The sequence below is a fragment of the Trachemys scripta genome, chromosome 9, assembly GCF_013100865.1.
Source record: "Trachemys scripta elegans isolate TJP31775 chromosome 9, CAS_Tse_1.0, whole genome shotgun sequence".
Lineage (NCBI taxonomy): Eukaryota > Metazoa > Chordata > Testudines > Emydidae > Trachemys > Trachemys scripta.
In genome coordinates, this window is record NC_048306.1 from 95,605,076 (window position 1) to 95,630,395 (window position 25,320).

The window sequence follows — 25,320 nt, forward strand, 5'->3', positions numbered from 1 at the left end:
CCCAGATACCTAAATGGCTCCCTCAAGGATTGAACTCACAACCCTTTGGGTCAGGACCCCCAATTTGAGAAACACTAATCTCCCCAGAGAAATCTGTATGGTATAGGCTAAAAGCATATAAAAGACCAAATTTCACAGAGGGAGACCAGATTTCACAGTCCGTGACGTGTTTTTCGTGGATGTGAATTTGGTAGGACCCTACCTATATTACTATAACCAGACCTAAAGTGTCTGAGCACCTCTGCCACATGAAAGTCTCTCAGTTGCAGTGGCAGTTCCATATAGAATAGTTAATATTTTATATACAGAAAATAGTAATGTAGCTTTGAAAATTTATTCTAGTAGGAATCTGTATGAGTGAGAATTCTTTATCTTGGATTGTCTGAGCTGCCCTTTAACATCTCTTCCAAGAAGGGAACCTGATAAGTGAAGTACTGGCGGAAATGTTAATTGGAGTAAAGACATTCACAAGTCATACATTTTCCTTTTATTTTGTTATTTTGTATTCTCCAAACATTTATCAGTCCTGCAGAGATGAAAAATATGGTTTTAAACATCTAAGGAAGGGATTCTCACCCTGTTTCATACTGTGCCCTCTTTTCAAGCTTCATTTGACTGGATTTCCTCAGATGACTCCCAGAATTCTTTATACTGGTTTCCACAATGTTTCAAACATGGTGCGATGGAATCCGTGCAGTGGTTCTTAGTGTGCTTCTGGCATCTGAGGTGAGGATGATGAGTTGCAAGTAACTGAATAAATCCACTTCTGCAGAAAACTAGAGAAAAGTGGCCTTTCCTCTCACTTATGCTTTTTCTATGCCAGTATAATTCATTGATTGTAATGGAGTTACTCCTGATCTACACCTGTGTAAGGAGAGAGTCAGGCACAGAGAATTGGCTCATGCTCTCAATTCCTCCAGAAAACTGCTGGTGACTCTTTTAAGTATCATAGCTAACAAAATGAGAACCACTGCTCTATAATATTATACATTTCAAAAGAAAATAATTTTTATGATTTTCTGTTTGTTGCCTAAAAGAATGGACTATAAATTGTTTGAATTACAGTACAATATCCAAGAGGTCAAAATCACCTGAGCTCTGGGGGGTAGGTGCTTTTTTTTCTGGTACTGGGGTGGTGTCTTCAGACGAATGTGGTAAAAGATCCTCATTTGTCAGTACTTTAGGTTTGTTAGTAGTAGTTGAGAGGTTTATGATTGGTTTCCATGGCTTTCCTGGACACTTTGGGACAGATGGTTCTGGGAGATCTGGCAACCCATCAAATAAAGGAATATTGGGAATAATTCCAGGGCTGTCTGGTTCTGCAGGGAGATCAGGGATCTCAATAAAACCATCTGTTGGATCTACTGCGGACTGCTGAGTACTAGATAGCACATCTAGCTCTACCAGATCAGGCTTATGAGATTGTGTACCTTCGGTTATTTCAGCTACTGCAGCTAGCAGTGTCTCCTTTTGGTTAGTGACCTTCTCATGGGATTCTTCAGAAGACTCATCTTTTGAATGTTTATGTTTGTCCTTTATCTTCTTTTGCTTATCCTTATGTTTTCCATGCCCGTGCCCACATCCATGTTTATCCTTATGTTCATGTTCTGGTCCACACCCAATATCATGTCTGCACCTGTGTTCACCCTCATGTCCATGTCCACGTCTATTTTCATGTTCTGGTTCATGCCCAGTATCATGTCTGTACCTATGTTCATCATCATGTCCATGTCCACGTCTATGTTCATGTTCTGGTCCACACCCAATGTCATGTCTGTGACCCTGTTCATGTGCTGGTTCATGCCTAACATCTTTTCCTGCCCCCCTGGCAGGGGCTTGTCCTTCTCTAGGTCCCTTTTCAATTTGGGGGAGGTGTTGAATGGTTTCAGCTTCCTCATATAGAGATCGGAAAGGAGTAAAGCCTGGAGGCCTTCTCATTAATAGATTCTAAAAAGGAACAGGAGATATTAGACAAATATATTGCAATAATTTTAGTATTTACACATAGTACACCATTTGAAACAATTCTGCTTGTGGTTGCAATGTAAAAGGTAGACATCTCTTGCCAAGTTTTTTAAAAAATAGTGCTTAAAAAGAAGGTGAGACGGGGTGTGTGTGTGTGGGGGGGTTCTTTGTTGACTGCCTGCCTTAGTTTCAAATATTTGAGAACTAGCAAATTGCAGATGATGTGTAAATGTGAATCAATTAACAAAAATATGTTGTTAACAGATCTCGTGAACTAAGCTGGATAGCCATGTATATCTATAAGGGTGATAATAACAACACTTCATAGTGTTTTAGAGATTCTAGCTAAAGAAAACACTTCACTCATCACTGAAATCCAGCCACCTTTAGGATGGAATAGTACAGTACAGTAGGACAAGTGCTGACACGCTTTATACAGCGGTTTTAGGCATGGCCGGCTCTAGCATTTCTGCTGCCCCAAGCAAAAAAAAAAAAAGCCGCGATCGGCGGCAGCAATTGGGGAAAAAAAAAAAAAAAAGCCGCGGCCGGCGGGGACTTGGTGCCCCCGAATTGCTGCAGGTGACGCCCCTCTCCCTTGGCCGCCCCAAGCACCTGCTTGTTACGCTGGTGCCTGGAGCCGGCCCTGGTTTTAGGCCTTGGCTACACTTGCAAATTACAGCGCTGTAAACCTCCCCCAGCGCTGTAACTCACTCCCTGTCCACACTGGCAGGGCACTTACAGCGCTGTATCTCCCTGGGTACACCGCTGCAGGTACTCCACCTCCCCGAGAGGAATAACAGCTGCAGCGGAGTGGCTACGACTCACGGGTGTGAGTGTAAACGCTTGCAGCGCTGTACTAATCATCTTGTCAAGTGGCCAATCCTCTCCATTGTTGTGACTGGCTGCAGGAATGCGGAAGTGCCTGTTTCAAAGCTCGTACCACAGAGAAAAGCAAACAGTTTTCAGCTTGCTTTGAGTGAGTAAATGAATGAGCAGGGGGCTGGGAGTTCGGAACTTGCAAAATAGAGAGCTGACATGCTCCAAAAAGCACTCTCTCTCCCCCCACACTCCCTGTCACAATCCACTCCCCCCCCGTTTTGAAAAGCACGTTGCAGCCACATGAATGCTGGGATAGCTGCCCATAATGCACCGCTCCCAACACAGCTGCAAATGTTGCAAGTGTGGCCACACCACTGCGCTGGCAGCTGGCAGTGTGGACAGACTGCAGCGCTTTTCCCTACTCAGCTGTACGAAGACAGGTTTACCTCACAGCGCTGTACAGCTGCAAGTATAGCCAAGGCCTTAGACTGTGAACAATACTTTTGAATTATGGAACTAAAATGCTTCTGCTATAAGCACAGAATATCGTACTGAGGAAGGATTGTGATGCACAATTCAGTCTAGTTTCAAAGCAGGCACGAAACAAAGACCTGGCTTATTTTATTAAGTGAAGTATTACTTATTGAATTTTTAGTTTCTGGTTTGAAGATCTGTATTGTTTGGGGTCACTAGAGAATAATAAACATAGGTTAATGTCTATGCTACAAAACTTCTGTGTTTGATACCAGGTGACCAGAATGGAGCCCTCCCTGTCTAAACTAATATAGAACACCCTTTGTAAGAATATCCATTCAGCTGATCCACAGAAGTTTATTGCTCTTTCTACATCAAATATCCAACATGGTTTGGTTCCTGTCCAACCCAGTTTGCAAACTCAATCAACATACACATCTATGGGGATTGACGGTGCTCAGCATCTCACANGTTTGCAAACTCAATCAACATACACATCTATGGGGATTGACGGTGCTCAGCATCTCATAGAATTGAGCATGATAGATCCTGCAAAGAACCAATCATCAGGCAGGCAGAACAGTCTCTATACTCATGGTAATGTTGCTCTCTTATTCTGCATCTTCTGCAGTTTCTCAGTGTGTGTCTAAACTGCACCTGGAAATGAGCTTCCCAGTCCAGGACCACAGACTTGTGTTAGCAGGACTCCTGCTACTGCATTGAAAATATCTGTGTAGACAATGCTTTGATGTTGTGACTTGGGCTGCGAGGCTTGCTTCCAAGTGCAGTGTAAATGTATCCTTACTTAGCCCAGCATCTCATCTCATGCATTGCATTAGCTCAGCCTGGATCATTGAGGTCAGAGGGCAAGAGGAATGGTCACATTACTAAGATGATTAAAAGTGATCATTTGCCTTTCTTTAAAAATACAAGATATGAGCTAATCTGAGGATAAAAACGTGAGCTAATCTGAGAACTGGATGTTTTGGGAGACAGATAAAGGGATACAAATATTTCCTCACTACAGATTTTGCATATAGAGTTGTAAGTAGTCTGAAATGAAATAATATATTTATTGAGAATGCGTACCTCCTTTTTGCTGCAGCTAACCTTAGGGCGTACTGTCTTTGTCTCGGGTGTCACATAAACTTGTGCTGTGCATTGCAAAGATTCCTGTCACCAAACAAACAAACAAATAAAGCTAACATGAGCTCTTAAAACAACAATATGTCACAAACATGGGAACAGACTTATGTATGAATAAGGCTATACAATTTTAGTGACCCTTTTAAAGACCTTATTATATTTGGAGCTTTATGTGAATATCTGTGGAATCCATCTGTCTTATCTGTTCAACTCATAACGCTAATTCTCAGCACTTTTCATCTCCAAAGTACTTTATAAGCATTAGCTAGGTAATCCTCATCGCACCCCTGAGGGTAGGTAAATGTTGATGTCATTATTGCTATTTAAGATGGGGAAATTGAGGTACAGAGAGGTTAAGGTCAAACATTTCAAAAGTGGCCGTTGTTACTAGGTGCCTCGGTGGAACTGACTTTACTGCCCCTTGCCATAGTATTTTTCAATTCTCAGAAATGAGCTCTTCCAGGTGGGAGAAAGTGTGTGTGTGTGTGGTGGGGAGATCCACCCACAACCACTCTGCTACAAACAGTCCCATCAGCATCATCCTCCTGACCAGGCCCTCTTCCCCAACCTTAGAAGTGCTCCCTCCAGCAGCCCTAAGCCATTGTTCGACCCCAACAGCAGCCAACTGGCATACCTCCCTTTGCCCCAAGTGTGCCAGCCCCTAGCCATAGGAGCACTCCACTCCCGCAACATCAGCCTGCTCACACCCTGGTAGTACCCTCCCCCCCTTTCTTTTTTGAATCCACAACCCATAAAATGGTCAAAAAATTATCCAATTAGCTTTGCATTAAGCAGACAGATTGTGCAGTTGGAGTGACTCCACCAAAGCAACTCTTTCTGCTGTCCTTGGCAATATCTTGGGTCACACACAGAGCTAATGATAAAGGTAAAGATAATGCTAGGAGAGAAAACTCCCTCAGTTTATTGAGGAATGACTAGCATTTATTGATCTGGCTGACTAGTGGTAGCAAAGGCCAATTGAAGTTATCTAATAAAAACACCAAACCTGGGTTGCTGGTTTGGTGGGGGTTATTTTTGTTTTTTTGGGGTTTTTTTTTTACAACATGATCATCTCTGGTGCAATTCAATTGGATTAATTTGGAGCCTTCCCTCTGACTTGGTGGTCTACAGCATCCCAATCACTTACACCGTCTATTGTAGCTGCACAATCTTCATTCAGTTTCTTGACATCTGTCTTTGAGCAGTTTGTCTTCCTAATTCTAAATGTTATATTATAATTTTGTCCAGCAACCACCTGAAAAATCAGTAAGAAGATTTTCCTCATTAAATGTGCTTTTATTACAAGAGGTTCACAGAAAAGACAGTGCTCTAAAAACTGAACACCTTCCCACCAGGGGTATATACGTAAGAACACACGAACAAAACCCTTTGACAGTAAAAGTGACAATCAGTATACATTTCTAATTGACCTATCTTCTTTACTCCCATTCTACCCTCAAAAATCATCATAGCACTAAAATTGGAGGAGACAAAAAGGTCAAAAGAACGTGAGGTCCACAGATCCCATTGGCTGGGAACTGTGGCCAATGCGAACTGCAGGGGTGGTGTCTGCAGATGGGGCAGCGCACAGAGCTGCCTGGACACAGCTCCGCATAGGAGCTGGATGGGAGACATGCCGCTGCTTCCAAGAGCTGCTTGAGGTAAGCGCCGCCCGGAGCCTGCACCCCTGAGCCCCTCCTGCCCCCCAACTCCCTGCCCCAGCCCTGATCCTGATCCCGCCCTCCGAACCCCTCGGTTCCAACATGAAGCATCCTCCTACACCCCAAACCCCTCATCCCCAGCTTCACCCCAGAGCCTACACCCCCCAGCTGGAGCCCTAACCCCTCCCCCCGTGCCCCAATTCCCTGCCCCAGCCCGGAGCATCCTCCCACACGCCAAACCCCTTGGTCCCAGCCTGGAGCACCCTCCTACACCCCAAACATCTCATCCCCAGCCCCACCCCAGAGCCCGCTCCAGCTGGAGCCGTCATCCCACCCCATGCACCCCAACCTCCTGCCCCAGCCCAGAGCCCCCTCCTGCACCCTGAACTCCTAATTTCTGGCCCCACCCCAGAGCCCGCACCCCCTCCTTCACCCCAACCCCAATTTTGTGAGCATTCATGGCCTGCCATACAATTTGCATACCCAGATGTGGCCCTTGGGCCAAAAAGTTTGCCCACCCCTGCTTTAGAGCCTACAAGTCCACTCAGTCCTACTTCAGCCAATCACTCAGACAAACAAATTTGTTTTCATTTGCAGAAGATAATGCTGCCCGCTTCTTGTTTACGTCACCTGAAAGTGAGAACAGGCATTTGCCTGGCACTGTTGTAGCCGGCGTAGCAAGATATTTACGTGCCAGATGTGTTAAAGATTCATATGTCCCTTCATGCTTCAACCACCATCCCAGAGGACATGCGTCCACGCTGATGACAGGTTCTGCTCGAAAACCATACAAAGCAGAGCAGACTGATGCATGGAAGCATGTCCTCTGGAATGGTGACCGAAGCATGAAGAGGCATACGAATCTTTAACGCATCTGGCACGTAAATATCTTGCAACACCGGCTACAAAAGTGCCATGTGAATGCCTGTTCTCACTTTCAGGTGACATTGTAAATAAGAAGCAGGATCTCCTGTAAATGTAAACAAACTTGTTTGTCTGAGTGATTGGCTGAAGTAGGTCTGAGTGGACTTGTAGGCTCTAAAGTTTTACATTGTTTTGTTTTTGAGTGCAGTTATGTAACAAAAAACCCCTACATTAGTGAGTTAAACTTTCACGATAAAGAGTTTGCACTACAGTTCTTGTATGAGGTGAACTGAAAAATACTATTTCTTTTGTTTATCATTTTTACAGGATAAATATTTCTAATAAAAATAATAATATAAAGTGAGCACTGTACCCTTTGTATTCTGTGTTGTAATAGAAATCAATATATTTGAAAATGTAGAAAAACATTCAAAAACGTAATAAATTTCAATTGGTATTCTATTGTTTAACAGTGCGATTAATCTCAATTAATTTTTTAAATCGCAATTAATTTTTTTGAGTTAATTGCGTGAGTTAACTGCGATTAATTGACAGCCCTCGTTCCCGCAGCTCCCATTGGCCGGGAACGGCGAACTGTGGCCACTGGGAGCTGCAGGCGGCCGTGCCTGTGGACGGTCAATGTAAACACCGTCTTGTGGTCCGCCAGCAGATTACCTGCCCATGGGCCACGGGTTGCCCACCACTGCTCTGGAGCGTTACTCAGGATGTAAGTTAACAGATTCCTCAGGAAAATAGTGAAGGCTCCATTGCTTGGGATTTTAAAAACTACTGTAGGATAGACAACAGAGAATATATGGTATAGAATGCTTACCTGGAGGATGGACTGGATGATCTTACTCATAGGTCTTTTCTATTTCTGATGTTGTATGAAATGATGCCAAAAGGTTTGGTAAAGAAGAGGGGTGTAACAAACACCAGATTCCTTAATCGGAACCCTGCCCTATTGTTTTGGGTCCAGATCAGACATAAAAAATAAGTTGATGGATTTTTTTGGGGATCCTTTTGGCTGCATCCTAAAATGGCTGAAATTTTCAAGAATGGGCATTCAGATACCCTGGTGATCAAAGTGGTATAAACACTTAGGCAGATAGACCAGCTTCCAAGATTTCAAACCCAAATCCAAACCTTAACCTTGATTCAGTCCTGACCCCCGGCATCACCATATCCTTGGCCCATCTCTACGAAATATGGAGAGGTGGTCCTAAATAAAACTGAACATGAAAATGAAAGAAGAATCCCAACCTGCACTGTGGCATGTACTATTACGTCAGCTTTATAATAGAAGTCGTCATGGCTCTCTTCATTATACTTCTCCAGGGAAGCCCTCAGTGGTTCCTCCAGTTCTTTACTGTTAATTGGGATGGGCTTTGGACAGCCAAGACAAATGGGAGTCAATGCATCTGAAAGAAACATCAGGTTTCAAGTAATTCTAAGGAACAAAAGATTCAGTGTACATTGGGCTTGGGCAAACTATTGAGGGAGAAATTTATCTCTGCCAAGCCTGGCTATGTTTGAGTCTGCTAGGGTGGGACCTAAAATATTTTGGGGCTTGATTTGGTAGCTGTTTGTGTTGTCACATCAATGATGTGTTCAGGATAAAGCAGAATTTAGGCGCCGAGGGTCAAACAGTGCATTTGATCAATACATTGCTCCTCATGGAAATGAGAGTAGAAATTGAGGGTGGCAAGTGACTGCTAGAGGAGAAACATCTGAACTTGGGTGATGGGCTGGACTAGAGGAAACAGGAGGCTCCTTTCATCCCTGAAATCTCTGAGTGCAATGAGTGATTGTAGTTTGAAGAATTACATAATCATTCCTTGAAGCAAAACAAGTCTATGAATGGGTGGGGAAGCAGCACATGCTACATGTAGTGACCCTGTACCTGCAGATCTAAAATCTTGGAATGGTAACAATCTATGTCCTAACAGAAGACTAGAAAGAAGTGACAATAAACAAAATGGTCTGGTCAGAGGTATGGTGCTGGGTAATAATTAGGTGTAGGTGGGATAATTTACCCCTGAAAAGAAACTAAGTGTCCAAGTTATCAAATTTAAGAATCGAATGAAGGACAGTGATGTAACATGAAATAAAAACAGCGATAGCACTAGTTGAATTCTTGAGTCCAGTTGACAGGTTCTGAGAGCACCAGCCAAAGTGGCTATGGCTCTTTGATTTAAGGAGGTGATGTACATACAAAATCAAGTTGTGAATGTGGAGTAATAATTTGTGCATGTTAAAGGGATTGTTCCTCTATGCCTTTTTTTTCCTTCTTCATATATCTGTATCTTTGTGTAAGTTCTTTAAACGGTGGTTCTCAACCTTTCCAGGCTACTGTACCCCTTGCAGGAGTCTGATTTGTCTTGCGTAGCCCAGTTTCACCTCACTTAAAAACAACTTGCTTACAAAATCAGACATAAAAATACAAGTGTCACAGCACACAGTTACTGAAAAATTGCTTACTTTCTCATGTTTGCTGTATAATTATAAAATAAATGGATTGGAATATAACTATTGTACTTACATTTCAGTGTATAGTACATAGAGCTGTATAATAGCGCCTTTAATGTAGCTTATTGTAAAACTAGGCAAATATCTAGATCAGTGGTTCTCAACCAGAGGTCTGGGGCCCCCAGGGGGACGCGAGCAGGTTTCAGGGGGTCCGCCAAGCAGGGCCAGCGTTAGACTCACTGAGGCCGAGGGCTGAAAGCCAAAGCCCCATCACATGGAGCTGAAGCCCGGGGCCCTGAGCCCTGCCACACAGGGCTGAAGTTGAAGCCTGAGCAACGTAGCTTCGTGGGGGCCCCTGTGGCATGGGGCCCCAGGCAACTGCTCTGCTTGCTACCCCTTAATGCCAGCCCTGGCTTTTATAGGCAGAAAACCAGTTGTGTGGCACAGGTGGGCCGTGGAGTTTTTATAGCCTATTGGGGTGGGCTCCAGCAAGAAAAAGTTTGAGAACCTCGATCTAGATGAGATGACGTACCCCCTGGAAGACCTCTGCATACCCCAGGGTATGTGTACCCCTGATTGAGACCCTCTGCAGCTCTACTACTTGGAGGGGTAGATCAGAGCTCCTGGGAAAATACAGTTCTTCTGGAAACATGACAGACAAAACTGCTTACTGAAGATACTATGTGATAATGACTTCTCTTTAAAGGATATCTCCTAATGATAGTGGTGATGGTGGAGGAGGAAAGAAATAGGGGTTTTTATTTTACCTGTAAATAAAGTTTAGAGGGATAAGTATACTCTCTGAGCTGCCTTGCTGATCTTCATGGTGGGTTTGACCTTGAGCTTAACCCTGCTGATCCCCATTCAGGGTTCAGCGGCCAGCTTCACATGTCATAGATTTATGGCAGCGTAAAGATCAGAGAAGAGAACTTTCCCCTGCATTTTCAATACTTGTAGGAAATGAGAAAATTATCTGTTAATATTCCATTGTGGGGGGAAAAGGCCTTATTGTTTTGCTGTGCCAGCAGAGTAGCTTTTCCCCTTCCATGATTTTTTTAGTTTCTTGGCATTTTTATTGTTCATCAGTTTGTAATTGTAACCAACTGTTAACATTTTTGAATTGACAGATGGTTGTCACATACCTGGAAACTTGCATTTCTGTGCAACATCCACAAGTGTGTCACTAAGATCCACGTAGGCCTTGGCTTCACAGGTACCTACAAGCTGGGTTGGGGGGGGGGAAAGCTCTTTATTTTCTCTTAGAAATACGGAACAAGCACATTTGTAAATGTTCTGATGCCCTCCTTCACAGCAAACAAACGCTGGGTCGTGCAGAGAGAGATGAGAGACCTACTTGTGTTGTCTTGTACACTGGTCGGTCTCCATTGTCGCCAGTGCATTTTCTCCTGATCTACACTGGTGTGAATGAGATCAAAATCAGGTTCAGTGATTTATGATCAGGAGAAAAGATGACCTTGGGAAATCCTCCTGAGAAAATCGGAAGAACCCTTTATAGATAGATATTGATAAAAGATTAATGGGACCGGTTTTGACTTGGTCCTGAAAGGTACTGAACAACTCCCTTGACTCCCTTTAACGTCAATGGGAGGTTAGAATGCTTAGTACCTACAGAATCATACCCTTGGGGTATGTCTACACTGCCGTGTAAGACCAGGGTTCGAACTCAGGCTCAAGCCTTACCCTCTTCTGTCTACACACAACCCAGGGCTCAGACCCAGGACCCCCCAGGCATGGAGGGTCTGAGCCTGAGTCAAGCCAGGACCCAAGATTCAAGCCCTATTGCTTTGCTGTGTAGATGCAGCCCCACTGGAGTCATGCCCATGAGGTTCTGGGAGCCTGGGTGAGTGCGATTTGTGGTCAGACAGAAGGGGAGTTAGGGTTGAGCCTGAGTTCGAACTCTGGGCTTACACTGAAGTGCAGACATACCCTGAGGGGCCAGTCTTTCTAATACTGCTGTGAGCAATTTCCGGGGTGCACACTAGTAAAACTTGCAGCATAAGAGAGCAATTCAGAAGTACTGGTGTGAGGTTACAACTACTGGAAATGTGCTGAAGGGACTTGCTTATCCTGCTAATACCTACCAATGGGCAGCTAAGTTCAGTGGTTCAGGTATTATATGGCTAAGGCCCAGTCTTACAGGCCATATGTGGGTCAATCTTACATGCCATTACTGGTAGCCCTCCTGAATACATGTGACATAGGCAGATATCCCATTTGACAGATGGGAAAACTGAGGCTCAGACGGGTTAAGTGACTTGTTGAATGTTAAAGAGCAAGTCAGTGTCAGAGCCAGAAATTGAATCCAGATAGCCTGCCCCTGCCCTGTCTTCTTTCACTATGCAGTCATTTCTCATCCTTTCCATCAACACTTCTAAAATTGGGTAGCATTCTCAAGGTACCCATGAGCAACAGGAAAGGTATTCTGCAGAGGCGCTTGTTTGTAACAACTAGTTTTTGGTGAAATATGAGTTTTGGTAGCATGTTCTTTTCCATCCACAAGACAATTTCTGCCACCACTAGCCGCAGCTGGGGAGAAAAAGAATGACTGTTTCAACCATTCTCCTGAAAGATGTACCTATAACCAAGGCAGCTGGTAACTTATGGCACAGCCTAGCTGGAGCATGTGTATTTATTTATCATATCATTAAAAGTTTTCCCATATAGACTGGAGTGCAGATAACAGTAATTTAGCAACTTGCTTTTCCTAAGAAATATCTGCCTGAAGCATTCTAATTTCCACATTCCTGCTCTCCCAATGCAGTTCCCTTGGCCAGGCTGCATAAGAGAATTTGCCTTTTTAGGCTTTGATTCAGCAAAGGACTTAAACATGTGCTTAAATCCATTCCTAAGGAGCACGGCACTTAAGCGCATGTTTAACTTTTAAGCCTGTGGTTAAATTCCATTGACTTTAAGGTTATGGCTACACTGCAATAAAACACCCCTGGCTGACCTGTGTCAGCTGACTTGAGCTTGTGGGGCTCAGACTGCGGGGCTATAAAATTGCAGTGTAGACATATCTTAAGTTAAGCAGATGCTTAAATACTTTGCTGAATCAGAATCTTAGTAATGAATTACCAACGTAAGAAGCTGTTTTGATAAACTGTACGTGAATACCACTTACACCTCCAACAAGGGGTTTGCACTCAGGACTTAAATCCTGAAAATTATTCTTGGTGCAATTAGTCTCCTCAACTTCATATTCAACTGCATAATTCCATCCAGCCACCACCTGGAACAAATATTTAGGAGATAATTCAATATATATTTGAAAGAAAAACTATTAAATAAAATCACCAAATAAATAGCAAGATGATAATACTTTGCCCTGTAATACTGTAATGCCTTCCATCCAAGGGTTTCAAATTGCTCTGCACCCATCAAACCACACCACAGCCCAGTGCAGCAGGAAATTATTATTCTCATTTTACAGAAGGGTAAACTGAGTCAAAGGGGCTAGCTGTGAAATTTGTAACCAGATCCAGGTTCAGATTCCAATCCTCTCCCCCACCCACTTCACAGTGCAGGGTTTCTTACATCTTCCTTTGAAGTATCTGATACTGGCTACTGGACTAGAGGATACTGGTCTGATCTGGTGTGGCAATTCCTATGATCCTAAGTATAGCATATGGCATAACAATATCTGAATAATGCAACTTTGAGTTGTAGGTGTCATTTATTATCAGGTGTGCTGCAATTATTATTTACTAAGAATTGTATCTGCCTTGGGCATTTTCTTCTGTCTTGTTCAGGATTTTAGTCACTTTCTTGTTTGTTAAATGGCAACTTCCAATAAGATCTGCTGTAAGGATGCAGTTTACCTAATCCACATGAATCCCAAATACTCTGACTTTATGCAAGTGAAGTTCTGAAAGGGGAGAGGCAAAATCCATCCCCCAGCCTGGACCCAGGATGCCAGGATGCAGCTCACTGTTTGTGGCTACTGCTCCCAACTCATGGAACAGCAGAGTAGCCTTATCCGCTCTACAGCACAGCAGACCTAATCCCATTGACTTCAATGGATTTTGGATCAGGCCCTATATGCAGAAGTGATAGGGATGCTGGATCAACATAAAAATACATAATTTTCCTTCCCCAGTCCATCCCAATGAAATCCTTTACTTAATTTATTCTAGTCTGACATGAAGACTGTTTAGAGTGCGTAGGTGGTGTAGCAATCCCCTCTCCAGCTGCTCCACTGCAGCCCCCCTTGGATTAAGGAATGTGTAGGCCGCTGTGTCTTGCAGCTAAGGTGATCGATGCCATTAACAAAGAAAGGGCGGAAATTGGTTTCTTAATACAATTGATTTGGTTCATGATATTTTGAGCAAATTAAACCGCTGCTCAAACTGACGTGTGCAACAACACAAAAAGATAAATGCATACAAATATGCAAAGGAAAAGTAAACGTAGATTGCGTGAAGTTATACAATACTTAAAATCAAATCAGAAACATAGCTTAGAGCTCTGTCATACCGATGCCTAAGCTGAGTCCCTGGCACAGATATGTAACCCTTTCATGGAACACAAATTGACATGGAACTTTGGGGACTTGAACAGGCATTCCTTGTATGCTCAAAATTCCCACTGAAGACCAAAATGCAAAATCCACTTCTGTCTCACAGGCAGAGTGTGGGCTTTTTATTTTTCTGAACCACTTTCTTTCTTTAGACTTGTCTAAACCACAAAATACACCAATTGCTGACCATATAGGTTGGTGCTGTGTACAGCTGTACCAGTGCTGGACACTGTTTTAGTTGAAACTGGAGACAAGGACAAACTATGTTCAGTAGCAGTTCAGAAGCCATGGGTAAAACCACTGAAAATCAGGCATTTAGCCTTTTGTGCCTCAGTGTCCCCATCTATAGAAGTGAAAAGTGTTATGTTACATATTTTACTATCGTAAAATGGAACTAACTACAGGTAGATATAAAGAACCAAAGTACCTTCTTTTATAAAATAAAGAAAAAAATCTGATATACAAACCTGCCTGGAGGCTTTTATTATTTTACCAACTTCAAAAAGGGAGGATTGGTCACTCTGATGATTAAAGAGCCGAATAGCATATCTCAAAATGGGTAACAATTGTAGGCTGTTCCCTGGTATGGGATGATAGCATCCAAGACATGGGGCATGGGAAAGAATCACCTTTCCTTCAGCTGAAAAAAAAACAAACCAACCAAAAAATTCAGCTTTTTGCTTAGTAACACAGCTTTGATTGTTTAGCTTCCAATTTTTTTGTGAACAAGCGAGAGAGTTTAAGGAAGAATCCTCATTTCTTTTGATTGGCGAAGAGCTTGAGCAGCAAAATACAGATCCAGATTTCAGCCCCCCCGGTAAGGATATTCAAGGTGTTCAGAACCAGGCTTTTTGGCTCAGTTCAATATAGTTATATGGGCACCTTTGAAATCTGGATCCAGATCTGAGTTCAGATGCCAAACCCTACACCCACCCAAGTTCAGGAGTCTTTGGATCTAAAGTTTTGTGTCCGGCTCTTCTCTACTTTTAATGTGAAAATACAGCATGCAGCTTTAAAACTGTGCAAGAGAGGAAGTCATCCATCAGCCCCAACCAGCAGCTGCAGTAAAGGGAGATTCCCCAGGAGGTTGTGGTTTTTACCGGAGAGTTCATGCTCAATGTGCTTGTACTCCACACCACACTGTAATGGAAAACTTGACATTAAAATTTCAGTTGGCACCTTTTGAGGTGGGCCATCATGACTCGAATCTCCCCTACAGATGCAGGTCCAGCGACTCTTCAGATGCCTTGTCTGAACTGCCCCAGCGTAGGCTGTCAACCACTTACCAGGTGTAATCAACTTTCAAGCACCACCAACCTGGGCTGGATTTGAATAGGTAATCTGGAAGGAGGAGGCTCCAGATTCTGTTCCCTGCCACTAATCTTATTAACCCCCTTTCCTGCCTTGTAAGCATGGGTTGGATTTTCATAAATTAATTTCATAGTTCAGTGCATAAATTAATTCCATAATTCAGCGACCTTGAGAATCAACGTGAGACAATATCAGATCTCTATGGAATTTAAGTAAAATCTGAGGGCCAGATCCTCTGCTGGTGGGAACTATGCCAATTTACACCAGCCCAGGAACTGGCCCAATATCTCTTTAAGGACAAGTTCCACTAGTGAAGGCTGAGCAATATATTACTCACTCATTAGAGACTGAGCTGTGAAATCCTTCACCAGACTGACCCGATTGTTTAGCTCTTCCTGTAGGGCTCATTGGACAACATTTTGCTCTCACCAGGGTAAATCTGCAGTAACTCCTCTGTAAGTAATTTACCTACTCCTAGTGTACACCAGTGTAGCTGATCTTATTGTCAGTGTGTGCCGTCACAAATCAGAATGCAGAAAAACATCCTGCGTATCCTGTTCTAAAGTGATTGTGGCCTTACCCACAATTTTAGCTCTTTCCACGAGCAATGAAGAACGTCTGCACTTTTTGCAAAACTGCATCTGTGCCTCTGATACTGCGCAGCTGATATATTCAATTAAAATGTAGATTTTCAGCTTTCAAAACAACAAAATCAAAGGCATCCCTTCCTTGAGTTAACCACGGAATGCACATCCCGCTTATTAACCTTCCTGGCAACTAGATGTCACCATTGCCTTACAAATGTATCTGAAACAAAATATGATTTAGTTGGTAGTAAAACATGGACACTGAGTAAATTTGAGCAAAACCAGTTTAGCAATTGTTGAGTATGAAGAAAGTGAAAAAGATACATTTTTGCCATATAGCAAGGCTATTTGAACGTCTGTTGTGCCTCAGGGGATGGGGATAGAGACTTATAATTTGGGGGATATCCAGTCCATAGGTCACAGATGTACCTTGGTCCAGTGAAAATCAGTTTTGATTTGACTGAAATGTAAAGGATTAAAAACATTCTTCATGCAGACTCTGGTCATGAGCAACAGGTATTAGAGGCCAGGGAGGCTAGGCCTCACCAAACAGGATGTGGCGTACCTCCCTTTTGGAGGTGTGCTGCTAGCATGCTGTCTTTGGAATGCTGCCTCTGAAAGGATGCCCCGGCCGGGGCCCCGTCCACGCTGCACTCCAAGACCCCTCTCCCGCGTCCCGCTCTTCTCCTGTGGTCCCGACCACACTGTTCCTCTTCCCGTCCCTGTTCCACTTCTTTCCTGAGGTAACCACCGCTCACACTTCTCCTTTGCTTCCCCCGAGGCCCAACCACCTACCTCTCCTGCCTCTTCACCCCCTCCCCATGGCCCCACTGCCTGCTGCTCGCGCCTCTTCACCCCCAGAGGCAGAGAGGTATGGGCAGGGGGATCCTCGGGGGGGACAGAGCAGAGAGGTGAGAACAGCGGGTGCGTGGGGGTTTTCGGGGAAGGGGGCCAAGCATGAGCAGGGTCTGGGGCGGAGTGGGGGTGGGCCTCAGGGTGGAGCAGGGGGCGGGACCACACTCCGGGTACCAGTGGCCCCCCACACTTCTAGGGAGGTTCTGGCACTCACGCCCAGCCTCCCCAGATGCAGGAGTCACATGCCGCTCATGACTCTAGTTTTCATTACATGATAATAGGTATTTTAAATAGCAATCTTCCAGTGTTCCATTGGCACAACACGTGCTTGCATAAGGAAGTGGAGTAGAATTTCATTTTTAATCTGTAGTTGCCTGTGGAAAATAATTTGTGAGGTTATGAATGGAATGATGCAGGCTCCTACCTTTAAAATTACCTGAGAAACAAGATAGGTGAGGTAAAATCTTTTCTTGGAACAACTTATGTCAGTGGAGAGTAGAGAATGTGCACCAAAGAGAAAATTCAGGACATACACCTTAATGCACTTAAGTGAGGTATAAGTGGCCAGGGAGGCTAAGCTTCCCCGAACGGGCTGTGGCGCACCTCCCTTTGGAGGCGTGCTGCTGGCATGCCGTCTTTGGAGCACACTTTGCCTCACTTTCACTAAACAAGGACACTCAGCCAGAGAAGTAGATTGCATCATGGAATAGGTCACCTGAATACTTTGGGAGAACAGAAAAAAAAACGCCCACTAATTGCATACCTTCAGTTGTTACCCCTACTACCAGACACTAGAACCCATATGGATTATCATCAAACAATTACAACCCATATTTGATGGAAGAAAGAAATCTTTCCTGAACCACCTCTTCTGGCCTTCAAAGAACCCCCAAACTCATCATTAGAAGCAACCTCCCCACAGACCAGGACATCTCAACTCAAGGCAGCACCAGACCCTTCTAGAACAACAGATGGAAAACCTACAGACATATCTCCATGGTTATGTTGGTCAGTACCCTCACAACACACCTTTCAAGATCCATGGGTCCTTCATCTGCCTATCACAACATGTGGTGCATCTCATCCAGTGCATCAAATGCCCCAACAACTACTATGTGGATGAAACCAGACAATCAGGATGCTCTTGAATGAACTCACACAGAAAAATGATAAAAGACAAAAACACCTTATCACGCATAGGCAAACATTTTTCACAAAGCAATCACTCCACAGCTGACCTATCAGTCCTCATCCTCAAAGGAAACATGCACAACACCTCCAAAAGACGAGCCTGAGAACTTAAATTCATAACTCTGTTGGACACTAAGAAGTCTGAACTGAACAGAGATGCTGGTTTCATGACGAGGGCCCTACGAAATTCACAGTCCATTTTGGTCAATTTCATGGTCATAGGATTTAAAAAATCATAAATTTCATGTTTTCAGATATTTAAATATTACATTTCACGGTGTGTAATTGCAGGGGTACTGACCCAAAAAGGAGTTGTGGGGGGGGGGGAGGGAGATCACAAGATTATTGTAGAGGGGGTTGTGATACTGCTACCTTTACTTCTGCGCTGCTGCTGGTGGCGGAGGTGCCTTCAGAGCTGGATGGCCAGAGAGCAACAGCTGCTGGCCGGGAGCCCAACTTTGAAGGCACAGCCACCGCCAGCAGCAGCGCAGAAGTAAAGATGGCATGGTATGGTACTGCCACACCTCCTCCTGCACTGCTACCTTCAGAGCTGGGCCCTCGGTCAGCAGCTCTCCAGCCGCCCAGCTCGCAGTGCATAAGTAAGGGTGGCAATGCAGTGACCCCCCTAAAATAACCTTGCCACTTCCCTGCAATTCCCTTTTAGGTCAGGACCCCCAATTTGAGAAACGCTAGTCTCCCCCAGAGAAATCTATATAGTAGAGGCTAAAAGCACATAAAAGGCCAGATTTCACGAAGGGAGACCAGATTTCACAGTCTGTGGCACGTTTTTCATGGACGTGAATTTGGTAGGGCCCTATTTATGACCTATTACAACAATTTGTAATGCACCCTATGCCTATTAACTTTCCATTGCCCTGTGACTGCAGAGGTGTTAATTGTTTGCTTCATTTTTAAGTGGTCTCCTACAAAATGTGTGACTTCCTTATGCTTAACAATCTGTCCCAGCGTGTGTTTAGTTTGGTCACTCTGGTGACCTTCTCTAGACCTGAGGAAGAGCTCTGCGAAGCTCAAAAGCTTGTCCTGTCCACCAACAGAAGTTGGTCCAATAAAATATATTACATCACTCACCTTGTTTGTCTCATATCCTGGGACCAACACAGCTACAACAACACTGAAAACAACGATTTAAAATTACCTGGAAGTCTCAACAAAGTTCTTTTGCAATTTGTAGTTGTTCTTTTTATTCAATACAACTCTATAATGCCACTCTGAGCAGTTACATACCTGGGATAATTCTGCATTCTTGTGTAACGTTAATGATTTTCTCAGTCTCGTCAACATAAACTTGAGCTGTACATTCGCCTGATTCCTACAAACATAGATGACACCATTTGTCTTTAAGCCACCTGATGCAGAAATGCAGTTAGCACCATATTTATGCTGTGAAATGCTCCTGTGGTAGTTTATTGCAATAATAAAACACAACTGGGAAGTGTAACCAATGTTTAGTGGACAAAAAGAATACAAACTGATAGCATTTACACCTGTGCAATCCCATTGACAGCAACAAGCGTTATACACTTGTGAATGAGGGCATAACTTGGCCTGCAGGACCTTACTTGCTGTGATAGCATGCAAGAAGGGATTGCCCAGCTTGACTGTCAGACACCAGGTTGGGTTTGAATGGCTATCAGTGAGGAATAAGTGAGAGGAGAATCAGGCTGCATCATTTTACTTGTAAACAAAGCACATTTCCTCTGCAACTCCACTGAGATGCAATAAATATGGAATCCCGCAATACCATTTTCAGAGTCACTTATAGCAGAAGTGCTCTCTATCCCCAAGAGTCTGGTATCTTGCTGGTTACATTGCTACTTCCGTATATAGAGTTTTTTAAAAGAAGGCAGCCACTTACAGCTTCTGCAGATGCTCTGTAATCACAATCTTGCCAGAGTTTATCTCCCCCAACAGCACAAGAGCTCTCTCTTATTCGGTACATCACAAAGAACTGTTTTCCAGGGCCTGCCTGGAGAAAACAAGATGCAAGTCATCATTTGCATAGTGATAAGACAGCAAGTCATTGGAGGGGATAAGGGTTTCAAAGGGCTTTCATACTGTACTGTGTAGAGCAAGGAATGATAAAGTGTGCTTTAAATTAGCTAATGTCGCCATTGAGCAGATCTCCAAAATCTTTCTGACTCAGTAATTAACATATCTAATTATATCATTTGTTCTATTTAGCCACTGCCTAGGTTGTTCCACGTACTGTCTCTAGGATGAAAAAATAGTGCAAGAAAGCAGTCATGTTTTCAACTCCTTTATATCCTAGTATTTCAAATGCTCTCTGATTCAACAAATATGAGCTGCTGCTTAGGTGGTCTGCAGCTCTACCATATTGGATTGTGCTTGTGTCAGCCTTTATTAATTATAGTTGGGGCTGGTCAGTAGAAGGATGGGATCCTTCTGAGAAAATACTTGAGATGCTGCTAATGTGGTGTTGGTAATTCAGTAGGAGGCACTTCCTCCTACCCTCCAAATTCAATAGTGAATCAATGCCCTCAGGTGGCATCAAAAGGCACTGCAGTTCTTGGAGCTATAACGGGCCCAATACTGCTCATAGTCACTAGGAATCCTGTGGCATTTAATAATAAAAGATGAGTTATTATATTAACTTCTGTTCTTGGCCAAATTTGAACATGGGGAATTACATTCAGCAGAATTAAACTCTCCCTGCAGTTTCAATTGGATATAGCAAGAGGATTATTGTCTTCATTATACCACAGTTAACTCAGTTAAAGTCTAGTTGATTTTAGTGGAATTATGATGGATTTACACTGGTGTTATTGAGCGCAGAATTTGGCCCAGTGTTCTTTCTCACTTCCTGTTGTGCACAAAATAGTCGCTCCAGCTCAGTGGTGCATGAAATAATTTCCACAGGCTGTAAAGCAGGATGAAAAAAACACAATGGGCTGAATCCTCAGCTTGAGTCATTGACTTTAATGGAGCTATGCCAATTTATACCAGCTGAGGAGCTATAATGGGCCCAATTCTGCTCTCTGTTACATTGGTGTAAATGTGGAATAACTTTACTTCAGCGAGTAACGGCTGTAAATGAGAGAAAGGGCTGGCGCCGTATGGTACATTGTTTGTTATTTTATTTCATTATTATTGCCACTAGCTATGTCTTTTATCAGGGCAGGCTCAATCTTCCACTAGCTAGCCTTTATGTTTAATTATCTTATCAACAATTAATGTTCATGAACGTGTACTAATAAGCCATTTACTTGATGACTGCAGCACTGCAAGACTGGTGATAAGAGAAATCTAGACTATATTTAGAAGAAGAATTAAGAACAGATCAAATCTCTCTTGTGGGCTTTGGCAATCCTCCCTCTTGCTCCTCCTTTTCTCTCCCCCCAACGTAGACGGATCAGAAATTCAAAGCAACACGTCATTTTCACTTCAGAGCTTCTGTAAAATTAAATCAGTGTGTCTAGATAAGGAAAGGCAAAGAGTGACTGCAATAAACACGTATATATTAAAATTAAAATGTCCAGCATAGACTGTTATGAATATTAACAATGTGTATTACCAGAAGACTAGAAAGGAATGAGGTGTCATTAAGGCTCTTATTCTGCAAGGACGTATGCATGTGCTTAACATTAAACATGTGAGTAGTCTAATTGAAGATGATTGGACTTATGTGCTTAACATTAACAAATGCAGTGTTTGCATAAGTGGGACTTTAGTATTTGATACTGTGCTCTGGGAGTCTCTTCAAGTGCCTCCACCCACCTTTCTCTAGCATGAACTGATTCATAGCAAGTCTAGAAAACACAGGAAATATTTTTTACTTTGTTTCCAGAAAAGACAATGTCATCTAGTGGTTAGAGAAAGGGGGTCTAGATGTCAGGAGATGTGGGTTCCAGTACCACCTATAACACTGGCTTACTGTATGACCTTGAGCAAGACACTTCACCTCTCCAAGCTCAGTTTCTTATCTGGGTAAAGTGCTTTGAGATCTTTGAGTGCTAAATATTCTTATTAATATATTGTTTCTGATTATCTACATTTTAAAATCCAATGCAGTAGAAAGTCATTAATGTTGTTCCCAAGTAAAATAGTGCTTATCATTATCCTTATAGCAACATCATCATTGTGTGGTTCTCAGGAGTAAATACTCTTTTGTTAGACTTGTCACCATATAGGAGCAAGAAACTGACTGATGTTTTAGGTAGATATGTGACTCAGGACTAGAGACCATCATAATATTCACAAATGATTCAAAATGTTTCTATCATTTGTCAAATCAGTTATTTGCAACTATATTTTCCACATTGCAACCAGCTTTTTTCAAGACAAGATCACATCAAGTTTCTTTTAATAATAAGTATGCTTCTGTTGGAGACCTCAAAGATTCCTCCCTATATATGGAGATATACCTATCTTATAGAACTGGAAGGGACCCAAAAAAATTCATTGAGTCTAGCCCCCTGCCTTAACTAGCAGGACCAAATACTGAGTTCTGCCCCAGATCCCTAAGTGGCCCCCTCAAGAATTAAACTCACAACCTTAGGTTTAGCAGGCCAATGCTCAAAGCACTGAGCTATCCCTCTCCCAATGGGTAAATGTTAGTATCCCCACATAGTGACTTGGTAAGGTGACAATGTTGGGTCAGTGGTATAGTTGTGAAAAGAAACCAGGTTTCCTTACTTAGTCCTGCAACCTATTGACCCCTTAGTACTGCAAGCGAAGGCACTTGAGAGACCCTGCCATATAGTGCAAACACAGGGCCAGATTCTGATGCCATTTCTCATGTTGAGTAGTTCGTTACTCCTTGAGTATCCCCCTTGATTTCAATGGAGCTACTTTACTCACAGATCTTTTAGTACTTTCCTCGACCTAATTACAAGAATTTAACGTTTTTTCATAGGGCCAGATTTTGAACCCTTTACTCACCTCAGTGAGCATTTCCTGGTAGGAGTAATCCCACTGACAGGAACTGCTTACTAGTGTGAGTAAAGGCTCAGTATTATTAAGGAACAGGAGAACGACACAGAACCAGATTCTGTTACCCTTTTTCATGACGATTAGTACCTTACTCTGCAACCAGTTCCTTTGATTTCATTGGGACATCATGTAGACCAAGGTGCGATTCCACGTGAGGGAGATGGGCAGAATCTGGCCATAAGTAAAAAAAAAAAAAAATTCAAAGATGCTTTTTGCAAAGTTTACTTACTATTCTCTTGGCTTCCATCACCATGTACAGAGCAAACTGGTTGCCATCTGTTTTGTCTCCATTATATTTTTTCAGTGCTATGTCCACAGCTTCAAAGACATTAGGGTCATCACAGTCTGCATCCTGGGTTGCAAGAGGCTTGGCTCTGCTAGAGAAAAAACTGCAGCAGAGAACTAGCACAGTGGAAAGTTTCATAACTGGACAAAGAAGCCCCCTCTGAAATCGGGGGACTCTTCCAAATACAAATGAAAAGGGAACCCCTGGTAGGGATTTAATAACCTCTTGGTTTTTTTTCAGAAGCAGCTGGTCAGTAAACAGAGTAAGTGGGCAAATGGGGTTGGTGGACTCTCATCATATCCTGTTTGCCTAGCAAACAACCCTCTGGGTTTATCCAAACAAACTTTGTGCAGTCACTTTAATGACACCAAGGTTGTCCACCTGCCATCAAGATAACAGGATACGCCTCTGCACATTAGAGTCAGAGGGTTAGATCATAGAATTGGAAGGGACCTCAGGAGGTCATCTAGTCTAACCCTCTGCTCAAAGCAGGATCAATACCCAGACAGATTTTTGCCCCAGATCCCTAAAGGGCCCCCTCAAGGATTGAACTCTCAACCTTGAGTTTAGAAGACTAATGCTCAAACTGCTGAGCTATCCCGCCCCCGAATCCCCAGCATCAGCAGCACAAAAGTCTCAGAACATTTAGTAGTCCTCTCGCTCCTGGTTACTTTTTGACATAAAAACTCCCACTCTGAATGAATTATTACATAAGGCTTATAAAAACACCCAAAAGGTCATGTCATGTCCCAGAGACAAGAAGTGCTGGTTCTGGACAGCAGCACTGTGATCTTCAGGGATCTGTTTACTAATAAGGTGCAAGACTTCTAAGAAGCAGGGCTGGCTCCAGGCACCAGCAGGGGAATCATGTGCCTGGGGTGGCACATGCTAAGGGGCGGCATTCCGTCCATGTGCCATTTTTTTTGCTTCGGCAGTCCGAGCGGCTTTTTTTTTTTTTTGCTTGGGGCGGCAAAAATGGTAGAGCCGGCCCTGCTAGGAAATCAGCCCATGTATCAAAAATTACTCTGCACAAATGTGCATAACTGACTAATAACACTTAACATTTAAAACGCGCTTTACAATCATTGACACTTGTCTTGCAATTGGAACTGCCAGTGCCGACGCTTGCAACCCTGTGGATCCTGCGTCTGGGCCATAAACAAATCAGTCCTCACAACTCTCTGGTGCACTAGATAAGCCTTATTAAGCATATGCTGAAAATGAGGCACAGAGAAGTGAAGTGACTTACTCAACCTAATGGTTTTTTAACTTAGTTTTTTTGTTGTAATTTCCTAGGTTTAAAAAAAAGCAAACTGAAAAAAGAGAAAGTCCATCATGTGGTATCATAATTACATCCGCTTGGGTCATCAGCAGGACTGGAACCTTTAGTTCTTCTGCGAGTGTTTGTTCATGTCCATTCCAATTAGGTGTGTGCGCGCTGAGTGCATGGATGTCGGAAACTTTTCCCCTTAGCATCTCTCGTCAGGACGGCAGAGGAGCCCCGTAGAGTGGCGCCCTTATGGCACTGTATATAGTACCCTGCCAGCCCAACCTCCCTTCAGTTCCTTCTTACCGTCCGTGGCAGTGTTGGAACTTGCGAGTGATCCCTTAGCATTCTAGTTTTACCAGTTAGACAGTTTGTTGTTAAATAGTAAGTTAGTTAGGTACAGTTTAGTTAGACGTGACTGGGATTTAGTTCCAGCCGCAAGCCTTGGGCTGCGGGGCATGCCGCAAGCCCAGGGATTTAAGGCTTGCGCTATCTGCCACAAATCTATGCCCAAGAGTGACCCCCACGACTCCTGACTTAGGTGTCTGGGGGAGGCACACCAGGCTGAGCACTGCAAAATTTGCAAGGCCTTTAAGCCCCGAACTAAGAAAGAGAGAAACTTTCGTCTTAAGCAGCTGCTCATGGAGGCCGCATTACAACCAACGTCCCCAGACCGCCTGGTGCTGGGCCCAAGCTCCTCGGTGAGAAGTGCCCCGGCATCGATACGTGATTCGGCACTGGGCTCTAGAGATCCCCGGCACCATAAATCCCAGGCACCAAGACAAGCCGACCAACCCTGGCACCACTCAACCTCCCCGGCACCGGCCAAGCAGCATAAGAAAGGGGAAAGAGGACGATCCCCTCGAAGAGTGACCAAGACACTCAGACAGGCTCCTACAACTCAGAGGCAGGACTCT

General features: G+C 43.5%; 1 protein-coding gene across 1 annotated transcript; it reads right to left on the reverse strand.

Annotated features, from left to right (window-relative positions):
* Nucleotides 1–464: 464 nt before the first annotated feature.
* Nucleotides 465–23,348, reverse strand: KNG1 (kininogen 1). Its single transcript, XM_034781185.1, has 10 exons — nucleotides 23,080–23,348; nucleotides 19,756–19,866; nucleotides 19,125–19,209; nucleotides 14,403–14,575; nucleotides 12,541–12,648; nucleotides 10,541–10,622; nucleotides 8,193–8,350; nucleotides 5,552–5,659; nucleotides 4,348–4,431; nucleotides 465–1,947 (listed from the first exon to the last, which is right to left on the reverse strand). Exons 1-10 carry the CDS (start codon nucleotides 23,272–23,274, stop codon nucleotides 1,060–1,062), a joined length of 1,992 nt encoding a protein of 663 aa, XP_034637076.1. The 5' UTR covers nucleotides 23,275–23,348; the 3' UTR covers nucleotides 465–1,059.
* Between the last annotated feature and the right edge of the window lie 1,972 nt (nucleotides 23,349–25,320).

What these genes read in the sequence shown, in the direction of transcription:
- KNG1 (XM_034781185.1), bottom strand. Translation starts at nt 23,274, where the DNA reads ATGAAACTTTCCACTGTGCTAGTTCTCTGCTGCAGTTTTTTCTCTAGC. An exon ending in GCAAACCCCTTGTTGGAGGT is followed by an intron (nt 10,623 to 12,540) that starts GTAAGTGGTATT and finishes CCCCCAACCCAG; the next exon opens with CTTGTAGGTACCTGTGAAGC. An exon ending in ACAGAAATGCAAGTTTCCAG is followed by an intron (nt 8,351 to 10,540) that starts GTATGTGACAAC and finishes TGTTTCTTTCAG; the next exon opens with ATGCATTGACTCCCATTTGT.